General features: G+C 49.1%; 1 protein-coding gene across 5 annotated transcripts in view; it reads left to right on the plus strand.

Moving 5' to 3' along the window:
• Positions 1-10,012: 10,012 nt before the first annotated feature.
• The window catches only part of PLEKHA1 (pleckstrin homology domain containing A1), a 128,505-nt gene continuing 122,245 nt past the window's right edge, over positions 10,013-16,272 (plus strand). For 2 of the 5 annotated variants that reach the window (XM_029610565.1, XM_029610568.1), the window contains exons 1-2: positions 10,025-10,262; positions 13,270-13,430. In XM_029610565.1, coding sequence (XP_029466425.1) covers positions 13,290-13,430 — 141 coding nt within the window. In that variant the 5' untranslated portion in view covers positions 10,025-10,262; positions 13,270-13,289. Of the gene's footprint in view, positions 10,263-13,269; positions 13,431-16,272 lie in introns of all 5 variants that reach the window. The other 3 variants (XM_029610567.1, XM_029610566.1, XM_029610569.1) reach the window with 3 other exon arrangements.

A 16,272-nucleotide genomic window follows, 5' to 3' on the forward strand; every position in this document is an offset into this window, starting at 1 on the left:
TTAAACTTTACCAACAGGATGGAAGGAAGCACTCAGCTACCAAATCCCTTCCTTTCCTAACTAAAAAACAATCTAGATCAGTAGAGACTGTGGGTTAAGCACCCGGCACCTGCTGGAGACAGAGCTATACTGACAGGCTGTGCAGAGCCTGACAAGTCTGGCTCTGTCTCCATCTGCTGGTGCGGAGGCAAAACCCAGGAGTCTGGACTGATCCGGTACGTACAGGGAACTTTCTATTTTGTGTATCCGTCACCTGGGAAAGTCGTATACCAGCCAGATACTCTTATTTAGTGAAGGGACACCCTTCCCTCAGAGTACAGTGGAGTGAAGAAGGCAGCCAATGTGCAATTGATACTCTGCATTTGGAAAATCATTACCCTGGAGCTGGTATGAATCCATTTATCACGTTGCCTGCCCACGTTTTCCACAACATCCTGGCCATGAAGGCACCAGTTTGTTGCCATGCTCGTAACATTTTTGTTTTAGGAACCTAAAGGATTTCTCTACAAGAGCTATGCCTCGTGCCTTGTCCACTGACAATTAGGAGGGCTGGCATAACCTATAATTCTCTCTTTTAAGACCACCTGTAGCATTTCCCACAAGAGCATACCTGATGAATCATATCCATTGATTTATCTTCATTAAAACATGTTCATCGCTTAACACAAAGGACTAAGTGATGTACATGCAATAATATACTTCAATATGTTAAAACACACAAAAATCACTTCAAACTTAATACATACAGTGACACACCAGACATGATTTTAGCAAGGTCTTGAAATAAGAATAGGCCTTTTTATAAAATGGAAAGTTTTAGAAGGACTTTGAATGATTTAAGGCATTCGCATAGATGCATCTCCTCTGAAAAAGAGTTCCACAAAATTGGGGTGGTGAGCGTGAAGGCAGTCTGGTGTCTCTGAAAGGCGCGTGCATTTAAGTGATGGAATATCCGGCAGAGCTCTCGGAGCATTTCAACAAATGTCGGGGCGGATACATTGGCCCAATGGGCAGGAAACGGAACGGATTAATTTGATCATCGTTGTGCCAATTCTGCACTCGATGTGTCTGCTTTGCTTTTACCCAGAAGCTACAGTGAAGCTCCAATTTCAGGGAGGGAGAAAGGTGTGGCCTTTCCACAAGCTGCTGATTGATCTTACCATGATTTATATATCAACAAGTCATCTTGTTACCTCGCTCTCATTCTGTTTCAGGCCATGCAGCTGCACGTCTCTCAGCTTAATGTACCTCTTTGTATGCTGCTTTATCCTGTTCTGTTTGTGTATAAAATGTGACTAGCAGGAAAAGCACGGAACCTTGGAATAATAATGGACCCAGAGATCAATCTAAAACAGCTCATAATCGCTAAAAGTAAAAGGAGGATATGCAAAACCTCATGGTACTCAGAAAACTAAAACCACTACTAGCACCAACTAATTTCAGAACAGTACTTCAGGTGCTGGTTTTCTCCAGTACTGACTACTGTAATGCACTTTTACTAGGACTGCTGAATACAACATTAAGACCACTTCAAATACTTCAAAACACAGCAGCTAGAATACTATCCGGAGAAAGGAGGAGGGACCATATAACTGAAACCCTAGCGGAATTACATTGGTTACCCATTGAACAAAGAATAAAATACAAAGCCTTATGTACGATACACAAATACATGATGAGAAATCAGGCTGGCTAAACACAGCACTAAGAGTGCATGTCCCAAAAAGAAACCTTCGATCGGCAAATAAAGCACTCCTAACCATTCCTTCAGTAAAGACAGCGAGACTAACCCAAGTGAGAGAAAGGGCCTTATCTTTAGCAGGCCCCACACTTTGGAACACAATGCCTACAGAGATCAGATTGCAAAGAGATCTCAAATCCTTTAAGAAAAGTTTAAACAAGCATTTTATAAAGAGACCGGAGAATAGAAAAAAATACAGTAATAGGCAGAAGAGCACCAGCACACTGCACTATTCTAAGAATGTGCATTATAACAGTCTGTGAACTCTACCTCACAATAAACGTAATTGTAAACACTATGAATATGATTTTTACCCATGAACAGTACCTTACAGGTACGCCTGGTCATGACCCACTTCACTAAACAATTGATTGTCTTTAACGATTTATTGTAACTGATCCTTTTGTGGCGCCTGTTAGAATGTACTATAGTGCGCATCCACCTACATTCATTTATGTGCCTACATGTAAACCGCTGCGATGGTATAGAAAAGAAAAGATTCTAAATAAATAAATGGTATCATATTTAGGTGCTGGGAGTTCGGGGCAGTATTGGGGTTCTATGGGCTGGTTGTGGGTGATGGGATTGGGGGGTGGGGGACCTACCCTTGTGGTTCTGATGTCAGTCCCACCAGAGGGGATCACGGTTGGGGGTTGCTGGTTAACAGTTGTGGGTTGGGTGGTGAGAGTTCCTTTGTATTAGGCTGGGGTTGGGATTGTGGTCTGTTAAAAGCAGAAACATCCACCAGCAGAACTGGCTGTGTCAGCATTACTTGCATGCTACTGTGGGTTACACTGGGTATGGGGCTGCATGGACCGACCTGCATGCCATTCTCACAGAGCGATTTAGCTGGACAGATCTGTCTGTAAGACTTTAACAAGTAGCAGTCAGCAATGAAATAAATAGAACAACCACCTGTACTTTCTTGTGACTTAAGCAGTGGAATCACAGCCCACCAGCTCAGGGGCCTCGACAGTGCAACCTCCACTGTCAGCCTCTTTTCTGGAGAGTCGCAGGGTGACGCCTTGAAGATGTCCCGAGGAACGTAGAAACTCCAGAGCATGGCCACTCATTACAGGTGAACCCCTAGCTCCTGTTCTAGGAGGTAGGTCGGCACCCTTCACTGAGGGGATCAGGAGGCATCACCCCATCTGGGCTGAAAGGACTGAGACCTTCTCAGAAGTTGAGCTGAGAAGTCGCTCCTCCGTAGAATCGACAATGTCTGAAACACCTAGCACGGACCCTCGCGCCAAAAGAGCACGGCGCCTGCTTTTTATCCTCCGGCAATCGAGGAACCTGGGACTCTCCCCACTAAACTGGCCATTTACTCCAACTCACCTCCAGTACAAGAGCGATTCTTTAAAGGGCAAGTTCATGAGTAGGCTTTGAAATTGTATCAGCTGACCAAATTCTCAGCCACAGCCGATGCCTGAGGGGTGGACCAAGACGCTGCCTGCATTCGCCAAAAAGACGGCTGCCGGTTCCAGCATTGTCCTGGTATTCAAACAAGTCTCATCGACTTCCTGAAACAGAAGCAACCAGAGAGCAGCAAGAGGCTAAGTGTAAGCTTCGTGGACCCTTGGGCCGATCGGAACCAGGAGATGGAATACCTTAGAGAGGTAGAGACACCGGTTCCAACCGGGAGGCGGCGAAGACAGGCTCGCGGACAGCTGAGAGGAAGACACGAAGGGCCCTATGCGACCAAGGGCCAGGAGGAGAGGCTGACCCGGTGGAAGAGGATCTTCGCCCTGGAAGCTGGTACTCCCCCGAGAGGAGCTCGTACGAGTCCGGCCGCTGGGACTTAGGCGATTCACCCTGGAAGCCGGTGTCCCCCCGGGAGGAGCCCGTAGGAACCCGGCCGCTGGGACTTAGGAGATCTCTACCGACGGAGTCGTTGCTCACCAGGCCAGGGTCAGGTGCCGGAGAATCGCCGTCAGCCAGTCCGCGTCTAGAGCCAGGGGATCGTCGTCAGCCAGTCCAAGTCAAGAGCCAGAGAAGTACCGAAAGCCAAGCCGAGTCGAGAGCCAGAAGTCACCGAAGCCAAACCAGAGTCAGGAGCCAGGAAGAACCACAAGCCAATCCGAAGTCGAAAACCAGGAGATCAAGCGACGAGCAGGAACACAGCAACTGGGAGCAGGACGAACCTGGGAACCTCGTTGCAAGGCTCTGAGGAGAGGAGCTGCAGGGCTTAAGTAGCCCAGTCGCGTCTGACGTCACTGGAGGGTGGAGGCAGGTTCCCCGCGCCTGGCCCTTTAAATCCCGGGCCGAGACGCGCGCGTGCCCCTAGGGGGCGGAGCCAGCCGCGGCAAGACGCCGGCTGCTTCGGCGGCGCGGCAGCAGCACAGGGGAAGCGGAGGCAGGCCTGGGCGCCGCGTGGGGACGCCGGAAACGTGGCGGCACGGGTCCTCGGAGGCCCGGGGAGGGCTGGAGCGGAGCGGAACCGCGCAACTGTAAGTGAAGCGGCCGGGGCCGACCCGGAGCCGCAACACTAAGTGCAATTCCTTACCACCGCCTGACAGGCCTGCGAAAGGAGGCCTATCCTGTGGATCCCTCAACGTCGCTCCCCCTTCTTCAGGAGAGCGTGTCTGCTTGGAGACTGCACACACCAGCGCATCCAATTTAGGAAAACTCAACTGTTCTCTCACTGCTGGATCCAGGGGGTACAGCCCTTTCAAGGCTCATCCCCCCCCCCCCCTTTAAAATTCAAAGCCAATCAAGGTAACTAAAATGGGATTCTTTTTTGGCTCAGACATTGAACCAACACCCAGCACTCCCAGCATCGTCAGTGTTTGGGAGACGAGAGCCGGCAACACATCTCTATGGCTCCAACCCAGAAGGATTTCCCCATCCTCCAGAGAGTAAGGAGCGTCCTTAACATTCAAGCCACCGGGGGTCCCCATCAGTGGAACCCGTAGCAGGCAGAGTCATACTCCGACGATTATCCGCAGCACTAGACGTGCGGGATTCCACAGCCTGCGACTCTGTTCTTCCAGATTTGGCCGGCTCCGCCGAATCTGCCTGTAGAAGGGACTGCAGCCCTTGAAATACCGTGACGTCAGCTTTGCTCCGTCTACATCTGCTGATAGAGATGCATAACCCACTGGTTATGGATTACCTGTCTGAAGACTGAGAAAGTGCTACTTGCTAACTTCATGGAGTGCCCCCTTGTCCTTGTATTATCCAAAAAAGTAAATAACTGTTTCACATTTACGTTTAAGCCCCTTCATGATTTCGTAGACCTCTATCATATCCCCCTCCTCAGTCGTCTCTTCTCCAAGCTCATTAAAAGTTCCCTTCTATCATACAGATGCCATGTATGGCCAGAGGCAATCTCCAAGAGATTCTTATTTTCAGACCGTAGAACATGGAGGGAATGTAGACCTTGAATGTGGAGTGCAAAGGTAAATGTAAGGATGACCTCTAGCCTCCACCACTAAAGGAACTTCTGATTTTACTGCTGCTTGTTCACCTAGTTCTATCCTGTTAAGAAACTGCTTCCTCTCTTATCAGAAGACCATTTCTATCATGGCCTTTGCTCACCATCTGGTCTCAATTATAAACGTAATTTTCTGCAAATCATTTAGTAATCCAGCTCTGTTCATTCATTTGACATTGTTATAGTCAGGGTGGGACATCTAATAAATGATATTAAAAAAGCCAGGGAGTGTGGAAAAATAATCAAAAGATATATAAAGTGAAGTTGATTGAGGCCTTCAAACAGCCTGAACAAAAGGTTTTAATTAAAGTATTAAAGAAGAAACAAAGCAGGTACAAAAATCAATTTTTAATTGAGATTTTAAAAATAGATTCATTCAGCAGAAGAGAGAATGTTAAAGAAAGAGGAGGACAAAGTTTTTCCATGAGTGAGTAAGAAGGAGCAAAAGTCAGACTGAAGAGCGATACTACCTGATAAGTGAGATAAATAAGTGGTTCTACTGGTGCATGGGGTTATTAAAGGCCACGTTACAATTATATTTAAACAGTTTTTTGCTTTTTATAAGCAGTTAAATGTAACCATTTGACATTTAAAAGCAGATTAATTCAGCACCGATTTATTTGAGCTTTACAGGAATTTCAGAAGTACTCCTGTTACAAAGGTGAACAATCCAGGACAACCAAAATATACAATTCTGCATTTATGCATCATGGAAGTGCTCACAGAGTCCCGTCACTGACTGGTCAGAAGCAGTTAATCTTAGCCAGAGGCACTGCTAGGTACTTAAGAGATCAAGAGCACAGGCCCAAAGGTCCTTTCTCGCCTTCCTCTCTCCCATTTTGAAAATTACACTGAAGAATCACATAAGAAATTGCCATGCTGGGTCAGACCAAGGGTCCATCAAGCCCAGCATCCTGTTTCCAACAGAGGCCAAAACCAGGCCACAAGAACCTGGCAATTACCCAAACACCAAGAAGATCCCATGCTACTAAAGCTGGCAATAAAGTGGTGATTCTTCTTCTAAACACAACATTCATGTTATGTATAAACCGCTTACAAGACAGGACTAGAGGTTACAGCAATGAGCTGAAATCAAGGAACCGGAGTTTGAATCCTCTTACTCCACGGACTTTGGGCAACTCCCTTTATATCCCTTTGCCTAAGGTACCTGCTTAATTTGCTCTCTGAGGCAAGGACTTATTGTGCCTGAATTCAAACACCAAAAAAAGGCCATAAGCTGCACTGAATATTGTTTGAAAAAGCTGAATTAAATATGATTTTAAAACAAGATCTGATTGTTTCACTTCCATTTAATGTGATGGATGGGTGGACCTGCCTGTTCCCGATCTTCCAATCTGAATCAAATGATGCCAAGCTCTCTATATCTGGTATGTTCTTCTGTCACTTTCTTCCTCTCTCTTCTTAAATACTCACTCTCCATCTACAGCCTCTCTCATCCATCAATTCAGGCCACCTCATACCTTCCCCTGTCCTCTTTCTGTCACCCTGACTTCATTGATATGATAGAGATGTTTAAAATCATGAGAGGTCTAGAATGGGTAGATGTGAATCGGGTATTTACACTTTCGGATAATAGAAAGACTAGGGGGTACTCCATGAAGTTAGCATGGGGCACATTTAAAACTAATCGGAGAAAGTTCTTTTTTACTCAACGCACAATTAAACTCTGGAATTTGTTGCCAGAGGATGTGGTCAGTGCAGTTAGTATAGCTGTGTTTAAAAAAGGATTGGATAAGTTCTTGGAGGAGAAGTCCATTACCTGCTATTAAGTTCACTTAGAGAATAGCCACTGCCATTAGCAATGGTTACATGGAATAGACTTAGTTTTTGGGTAATTGCCAGGTTCTTATGGCCTGGATTGGCCACTGTTGGAAACAGGATGCTGGGCTTGATGGACCCTTGGTCTGACCCAGTATGGCATGTTCTTATGTTCACTCTCACCCCTCCTGCTCTCCCCACTTATTCCCCCCTTACTAACTCTCACCTCCTGAAGAATCCTTGCTTTTACCCCTATGTCCTCTTGCTTCCCCCATCTCACTCCCCAGCTCCCCTTGTTCTCATCCCCAATTCATTATTTGTTTCTCCAGTCTCAGTTTGTACTTTTGTATCCCCCATTCTCTTTTCCTGTTCTTCCTTCTCCTCTCTCCACTCTATCTTTCTTTCTAAAACAGAGAAGAAGCACTTCTATTGCTTTCCTACTGCCAGTAAGATGGCAAATGAGTTGGAAAGGGGGAGGGATGTTTCAGCAACTTGCACCTCATTTTCTCCTGCATTTGACCTGCTGTGTGCTGTTCCTTTTCTGAAGCCTTGTCAGGTTGCTAGCCACAGGCTGTAAAATATCAATATCTTCTCTTAGTGGTTTTCTTCATGACATTGCCTTCATTAACTTGAACATAACCATGTACAGTATTTTCACAGTGCTGACAATCAATCCAGTCTGGGTCAGCTTCCACATATATTACAGATACTACCAACAGTTTCAGCAGGGTCCGTCATTAACTCCAAACTATACAGAATGGGACAAAACCCCAACTGACATCCTAAATCTCCAGTTCTGCAAAAACATTCTGTGACCATACAGGCACCCCTAATAATGGGGCTAATGCAATACAGTGCGCTCAGCCAGGCACACTGTATAACCCGCAGTCAGATACAGGTTGAATAGGCGCTAATCAATCCCCTAATGCAATAAGGGGTAGATTTCAGAGCCCTGCTCGCCTAAATCCGCCCAAAACCGGGCGGATTTAGGCGAGCAGGGCCCTGCGCGCCGGGAAGCCTATTTTACATAGGCCTCCCGGCGCGCGCAGAGCCCCGGGACTCGCGTAAGTCCCGGGGTTCTCGGAGGGGGGCGTGTCGGGGGCGGGCCCGGTCGTCGCGGCGTTCCGGGGGCGTGTCGGCAGCGTTTTGGGGGCGGGTACGGGGCGTGGCTACGGCCCGGGGGCGTGGCCGCGCCCTCCGTACCCGCCCCCAGGTCGCGGCCCGGCGCGCAGCAGGCCCGCTGGCGCGCGGGGATTTACGTCTCCCTCCGGGAGGCGTAAATCCCCCGACAAAGGTAAGGGGGGGTGTAGACAGGGCCGGGCGGGTGGGTTAGGTAGGGGAAGGGAGGGGAAGGTGAGGGGAGGGCAAAGGAAAGTTCCCTCTAAGGCCGCTCCGATTTCGGAGCGGCCTTGGAGGGAACGGGGGGAGGCAGCGCGGCTCGGCGCGCGCAGGCTATACAAAATCGATAGCCTTGCGCGCGCCGATCCAGGATTTAGCCGATACGCGCGACTACGCGCGTATCGGCTAAAATCCAGCGTACTTTTGTTTGCGCCTGGAGCGCAAACAAAAGTAGGCTGTTCGCGCTTGTCTGAAAATCTACCCCTTAGGGGATTAGCACCTATTCAACGCGCATCCCACCTGGAGTGAATCTAATAGCGCTCATCACATGCAAATGCATGTAAATGAGGCTATTAAGCATTCACTCCGATGCAAAAAAAAATGTGCGTCTCGGATGCACATTTAGCGATCAAGCTGAGTGCATTTAAAACAAATACAGAAAAGCAGAAAAAACTGCTTTTCTGTATTTCTTCCTACTTAATATTGTTGCAATATTAAGTAGGAGGAAAACCTTTAAGAAACAAGTTTAAAAAAACCAAAAAGACTTGACAGTCGGGTGCAGGAAACGGACGCTCAACTAACAAGTGTCCGTTTCCTGAACCCCCGGCGTCGGTTTTCCCCGGCCTGCTTTCTATGCACATTTATTGCATCGGCCCCCACTGGATGCAGCTGAATTAGGACTCTTCCCCCATCTATTCATCGGGCAAAAAAGAATATTCAAATTCTGGTGACACAAACTCCCTCCACTACCACAAAGATCTATGTGAAGTAATTACAAAGCCATGTAAACAAAACCAAAAATCTCACTAAGCACCTATATAGCAAACTTGCCATAGCAAACCAGCACTAACACCTGGAACTCAAACAACTAGAACCTGGCATATGAAAAAATATTGCATCCTTGAACATTAATACAACTCTTTTTGGGAGGAGCAATTTGGCAAACATTTAAAGCTGGACTGCTACAGCTCAGGCCACAGAAACTATAGGCTAGCAACACAAGTCACATCAGTCACAAATGCACAAACAGGCAGACCCTCACCAAATACAGACGCGATTCCAGTCTAGAAAGAATACGGGCTGCATGCAATGTAATGCAAGAGAAACAGAAGGCATTTCCTCCTGGGCTGCACATTTCTCAGACCTGACAGATAATCCAAGCCTTCTCACAGCAGACTCCTGCCAGCAGACCAGGGGCAGGACAGCTCAGCTCAGCACCGACCCCTCAGACCGGTTCCCGAGGCTGCGCCCTTACTTATTGCCATGTTGCCTCTCTTTTCCTACACCTTTATTTTAATTATTCCTCGGAATCGGCTTTACGGCCCGCGGGGCTGCAGATCGTCCTTACCCCCAGGGCCCGCAGCACTGCTGTCATCCCCGGGGAGCCCTTGCGATACCCGAGTCCTGCGGGCTGGAGCCAAAAAATCAAACAAACCCGCGACTCAGGTCGCGACCACAGGGCACTGCCCGGTGCCAGGCCCGGTTCTTCCCTAGGGGCTCCACTCATGAGCCCAACGGGGCAAGGGAGCGCTCGCCCTTCCTACTGCCGGCGTGGACCGGAGACGGAGAACAGGCGTTACCGGGACTACTCACAGCCACATCGGCCGGCATCAGTCCCCGCGCATGCGTGCCGCGCACCTCCACGCGGACACCCGGCTTTCCTTGGCACCCCTCCCCCCCTCCTGGCCACGCATGCGCGCTACCCGCCGCATTAGGCACCGAGTGAGCGTCGCTCCCGTCTGCGGGGCACCGGGCGGCAAGCGCGCCTTCCTGGCCGCGCATGCGCATCCCCCAACGCCGCGCGGACCACCAGCTGCCCTCCGCCCCCTCCTGGCCGCACATGCGCATTGCCCGACACATTAGGAAGCGACTTAGGGCGTGCGTGAGCGGCGCTGCGCTCCTCTCCTCGGCCGCGAGGGCCTGCGCGACGCCGTCGGTGCTGCTGCCGTCCCTGCTCCTTCGGGCCAGGTGAGCCCGGCCGACGCTTCTCTCTTCCCGAGCAGCCTTGGCAGGACATTAAACTAAACTTCCAAACGAGACCGTCCGGCTGCCCACTCCCTTCCTCCGTTTCAGTGAGGTCGCTCTCCCCTCCCACCGTCTCGCAGTGTGGGTGCTCTCTCCTCCCCCCCCCCCCGTCTCGCAGTGTGGGTGCTCTCTCCTCCCCCCCCCCCGTCTCGCAGTGTGGGTGCTCTCTCCTCCCCCCCCCCCCCCGTCTCGCAGTGTGGGTGCTCTCTCCTCCCCCCCCCCCCCGTCTCTCGCAGTGTGGGTGCTCTCTCCTCCCCCCCCCCCCGTCTCGCAGTGTGGGTGCTCTCTTCCTCCCCCCCCCCCCGTCTCGCAGTGTGGGTGCTCTCTCCTCCCCCCCCCCCCCCTCTCGCAGTGTGGGTGCTCTCCTCCTCCCCCCCCCCCCCCCCCGTCTCGCAGTGTGGGTGCTCTCCTCCTCCCCCCCCCCGTCTCGCAGTGTGGGTGCTCTCTCCTCCCCCCCCCCCCGTCTCGCAGTGTGGGTGCTCTCTCCTCCCCCCCCCCCGTCCTCGCAGGGGGCTCTCATCCCCCCCCGTCTCGCAGTGTGGGTGCTCTCTCCTCCCCCCCCCCCGTCTCGCAGTGTGGGTGCTCTCTCCTCCCCCCCCCCGTCTCGCAGTGTGGGTGCTCTCTCCTCCCCCCCCCCCGTCTCGCAGTGTGGGTGCTCTCTCCTCCCCCCCCCCCGTCTCGCAGTGTGGGTGCTCTCTCCTCCCCCCCCCCCGTCTCGCAGTGTGGGTGCTCTCTCCTCCCCCCCCCCGTCTCGCAGTGTGGGTGCTCTCTCCCCCCCGTCTCGCGGGTGCTCTCTCCCTCCCCCCCCCCCGTCTCGCAGTGTGGGTGCTCCCTTCTCCTTCCCCCCCCCCCGTCTCGCAGTGTGGGTGCTCCCTTCTCCTTCCCCCCCCCCCCCCCGTCTCGCAGTGTGGGTGCTCCCTTCTCCTTCCCCCCCCCCCGTCTCGCAGTGTGGGTGCTCCCTTCTCCTTCCCCCCCCCGTCTCGCAGTGTGGGTGCTCCCTTCTCCTTCCCCCCCCCCCGTCTCGCAGTGTGGGTGCTCCCTTCTCCCCCCCCCCCCCCGTCTCGCAGTGTGGGTGCTCCCTTCTCCTCCCCCCCCCCCCGTCTCGCAGTATGGGTGCTCCCTTCTCCTCCCCCCCCCCCCCCCGTCTCGCAGTGTGGGTGCTCCCTTCTCCTCCTTCCCCCCCCCCCCCCCCCCCGTCTCGCAGTGTGGGTGCTCCCTTCTCCTTCTCCCCCCCCCCCCCCCCGTCTCGCAGTGTGGGTGCTCTCTCCTTCCCCCCCCCCCACCACAACGGTTTACAGAGTAACATTCATAATTATACTTTGACAAAACAAATATACAAAGATTGGTTACAGAGGAGGTATTCATAGTCTGGATTTGATATCAAGAGAAATTTTCTAGTACATATTAAAATCGAGCTAGTACATAAGGCAAAGAGAACAGATAAAACAAAATGATAGTTCTCACCTCTGAGTGAGCTGTATGGAGAATCTTGCACTCTCATTTATTTTATTCATGACTTGATTATTTGTGGTTCTGTATATTCTGATGTTTAAGTTAAATTATATACGTTTTTGCATCAGATGTGTGCTCTGTACTGTGGGAATAGTCAGTAGTCCTTTATTTTGAGATCTTAGTGTTCGCTGAGGATTGTAAGGTTGTAGTGTCGCTCCTAAAAAGCCGGTGTTGGAATGAATGACAAATATTAATGATGATACTTTATAGTAGAGTTTGGTTTGTACAGGTAACCAATGCAGTGACAACGGGGGAATAATGTGATCATATTTCCTAGATCCTAATAATAATCTTGCTGCAGCATTTTGTAATAGTTGTAATGGTTTTAAGTGACTTGCTGGAAGACAGTCGTAAGGAGTTACAGTAGTCAAGGTTTGAGAAGATTAGAGTTTGCAAACGTTAATGGTTTCAGTCGATGTAGTATACACAACTTAGTGCAACCTGTCTTAATTTTATTGATGTGCATTTTCATTGTGAGGTTCTCATCGAGCTGGACATCTAAATCCTGTACTTGATTTGAGGGATTAATTTGAAAATTGGCAAGGGCAGGTGGTGTAACTGAGTTTCTACTCGGCCAAATGATTTCAGTCTTTCTGGGGTTTAATGTCAGTTTACGCTGCGATAGTTTGTGTTGTATTGCTTTCATATAGGTCGAGAGTATTGAAGCTGTATGTTCAAATGATCTGGAGAGTGGGATGTACAACTGTAAGTTGTCGGCATACAGGAAGATTTGTCAGTAATTTACACAGTGAGAGCCTCGAAGGACCCCCATTTCACATTGGAAAGCATCAGATGTATGGTTACCCAGTTACTCTTTAAGTACTTGAGGTAGATTGTAGATGTTCTAACAGAAGATGCAGTAATTAATATTTTAGCAAGACTATAAAGATGGACACGAGTTTATGTAATAAGGTGAGCATTTAGTGCAAAGGTAGTGAGAAGAAATTAAGTAGTGGCTGAGGAGCTTGTGGGCTCATGATTAGGAAGTTCTGGCATTCATGTAGTGGAAAGGAGTGTCTGGGGGATTTAGGGAAACTGGATTTTTTTGTGTTTTTTTTTCGGGAAGGTGTGGTAGGAAATCTCAACGCATGGGGGTCAGCAAATTTTGGTCCATATTTTTCAGCTGTAGTAGCTGAATGCATAAAGTCTGCTGCAAGTTAATCTGGCCAAAACTAGAAGAGGGGATGATAGGAAGGTCATTTGGAAGGATTGGACGTTCCCTTGGAGTTTAGAGCAGGTGCTAGGAGAGAGCTTCAGAGGCTGTTGATTCCCACATTTAAAGACAAAACAGCGAGTTGTGAGTTTTACCATAGTTTTGACAGACTTTATACAAACGAAGAAAGAGTAGCATAGGAATAATTTCTGGAAAATTCACATCTCTTCTTGGCTGTTTCTTCCTCCCAGGGATGGGGTCCTCACTTTGTCCTCTGTTTCACAGGGTGATGTTCCGGCCTAGACATGCCTTACGTGGATCGGCAGAATCGCATCTGTGGCTTTCTGGACATTGAGGAGCACGAGCAGAGTGGCAAGTTTCTGCGCAGGTACTTTATTCTGGACACGCAGGAGGATAGCCTGCTCTGGTACATGGACAATCCCCAGGTAAGCTCTCACCAGGGCATCTTTGCGCTCTCTCTGCCTCCTCATTCAGGTCTGACAGCTTGTCTATGTGTTGCACGGTTGGGAAATAAGACGACTCTCAGGTTCTGATGCTGGTCAGTATTGTCTCTGGTCAGATTGTTTCTGGCTTGGTTACAGGATGCAACGTATTTTGCTGCAGTTTTTGTTCTGTTTCCCCCCAGGATTTAGACAAGTTTTCCTGCTCCATTCTTTTGTAGGAAGCTTTTGATTTTCTTGCTCTGCTTTGGGAAATGTGAACTGAAATCCCCAAGAAGCCAGACTCTTCCTGCAGTGCAACACCAGAGGAATAGAAACAGAAATGCATTTCCTCCTGTACTGTGCAAAATATAATCTCTTAGCTTTTGTGTTTGCACATTACAGGAAGTGCATTTCTGTTTCTAATTCTCTGGTGTTGCACTGCATGCAAAGCTGGGCTTTTTGAAAGCTCCAGTTCAGTTTGCATGTTTCTCTTTCTAACTTGATGTCACTTAATTCTATACAATCTTAGGGACTCCTTTATTAAACATTTTCCCCATAGAGACAGAATGGGTGGAAAGCCTTTAGTAAATCAGGCCCTCTGAGGATAGGGAATTACCTACAGTAGCACTTTGTAATATAAATCAAATATTTGGTGAGTGTCTGTGCTCTGCAAGTGTGACTGAGGTGAGGTATTTATTCTGTTGTGTAGGGATCTGTAGCAGTCCATCTTGTTCTGTTTTCCAATCTGCACCTCCCAACTGGAAGTGCGTTGGTATTTTAGGGCCTGGTGTAATATTTGCAGTGCTGCCTTTTTCATAAGTAGAATTTTTACTGTTTGTGCCCTGGGAGTTACTGCCGAGTGTGTTATAGGATTTTGTGTAGTGTCACAGAGTGCCTGGTAGTGAAGGGGAGTGTGTTACTGTTACTGAGATGGCAACAGAATTGGAATACTTTTTTCTTGTATAGTGAGTACATAAGAACATGCCATACTGGGTCAGACCAAGGGTCCATCAAGCCCAGCATCCTGTTTCCAACAGAGGCCAATCCAGGCCACAAGAACCTGGCAAGTACCCAAAAACTAAGTCTATTCCATGTAACCATTGCTAATGGCAGTGGCTATTCTCTAAGTGAACTTAATAGCAGGTAATGGACTTCTCCTCCAAGAACTTATCCAATCCTTTTTTAAACACAGCTACACTAACTGCACTAACCACATCCTCTGGCAACAAATTCCAGAGTTTAATTGTGCGCTGAGTGAAAGAAATTTCTCCGATTAGTTTTAAATGTGCCAAGGGAGTAGTAAGGGGAAGTGTCCTAGTTCTGCTCTGCATGCACCCGTTAGGAAATGAGTTTCTGTGGAAACAGTATTTGCAAAATTGGAGTTGTAGTCTTTCTTTTTGAGGTTGTGCCCCATTCTGTATAGTCTTTGATTTATTATAGAGCTCTGTTTTTACTTTCATGTAAGAGGATTGGTTGAATGCTATCAGTCTTAACAGAAGTTTGTACTGGAGTGTTGAATCTGGCCAGGGCTTGCTTTCTTGCATATAAGGCCCTTAGAGCTTTGTCTGCTTGTCTTCCATGTGCGCTGGCGTTAGGTCAAGGTGTGCACAGTCTAGGGTGGTGATTCTCAAAGGCGTACACCAACGGATGATGGAGTTAGCTAATGTGGTCATCTGCAGGAAAGAGTTGATGGCCGTGCTCTAAGGGCCAGATTTTCAAAAAGTTATGCGCGCCGGACATATTTTAAAAGGCCCGGCGGCGCACATAGAGCCCTGGGCGTGTTTAAGTCCCGGGGCTTTACACAAGGGGGCGGGGTGGGGGCGTGGCCTGAGGCCTCTGCATGGCCGCTGGGCTGGGGATCATGCACTGGCAGTCGGCCAGCGCGTGCAACTTACCTCAGCCCCAGGGCTGAGGTAAGTTTTGAAATAAAAAAAAAAAAAGCATCAAAGGTAGGGAGGAAAGGGCGAGGGAGGTAGGGGAAGGGAAGTCGGGGTGGGGGGTAAGGAAGTTCCCGCCGAGGCCTGTTCCCTGGGAGGGAACAGGGGAAGGCAGCACGCCGACCCTGGATTTTATAACATGCGCGGGTATGTTATAAAATCAGGTGTACATGTGCGTGCGCCAGGTAGCGCGCGCACATGTTTTAAAATCTGGCCCTAAGGCTAACGTTTCTTAGCATTTAGAGGGGTGGGTACAGAAGAAGTGCATTATGCGCCCCTGCCAGCAGATGACATCACAGTATCTATACCCTGCAGTGACATCAGCCCCCCAGTATTCTCAGTCTCCCTACTGGGGATTGCTTAAAAGGTTTTGGTTTTTATTTTAAAGGAGAAAAGAGAATGAATTCACTCCACTCTCCTGTGGTGATATTTTATTTTATTTTTTATTTATTTATTTATTTAATTTTGTATACCGGCAACCGTTTGCACATCGTGCCGGTTTACAGATAACTTACAACCAGGGATATAGGCAAAGCCTTTACAAGAAACAGTGTAAAACATAAGCTCAGAAAACAGAGCAGAAAACTAGATAACTTGTGGAAGGAGGGGGTGGGGTGATGGAGACAGAGGAGGGGGCAGGGGAGGGAGAAACTGGTACATAAGGAGAAAATATGTACAAGGGTCGGGTGATTATTGATATATACATTATGCTATATACAAGATTGTTTAAGCGCGTAGAGGCTCAGTACTTGAGGTGAGGAGGTGTGTGTGGTTGCGTTAAGTGACAAAAATTATGTGCTGGAGGTAAGGTGTGGGGTTTGTATTTCCTTAGAAGGTGTGGGTGTAGGTCCTGTGGAGGGGGTGTTAGTACGAGAGGGTGGTAGGATTAGAGTGTTAGTAGGTGATGA

The sequence above is a fragment of the Rhinatrema bivittatum genome, chromosome 7, assembly GCF_901001135.1.
Source record: "Rhinatrema bivittatum chromosome 7, aRhiBiv1.1, whole genome shotgun sequence".
NCBI classification, from domain to species: domain Eukaryota; kingdom Metazoa; phylum Chordata; class Amphibia; order Gymnophiona; family Rhinatrematidae; genus Rhinatrema; species Rhinatrema bivittatum.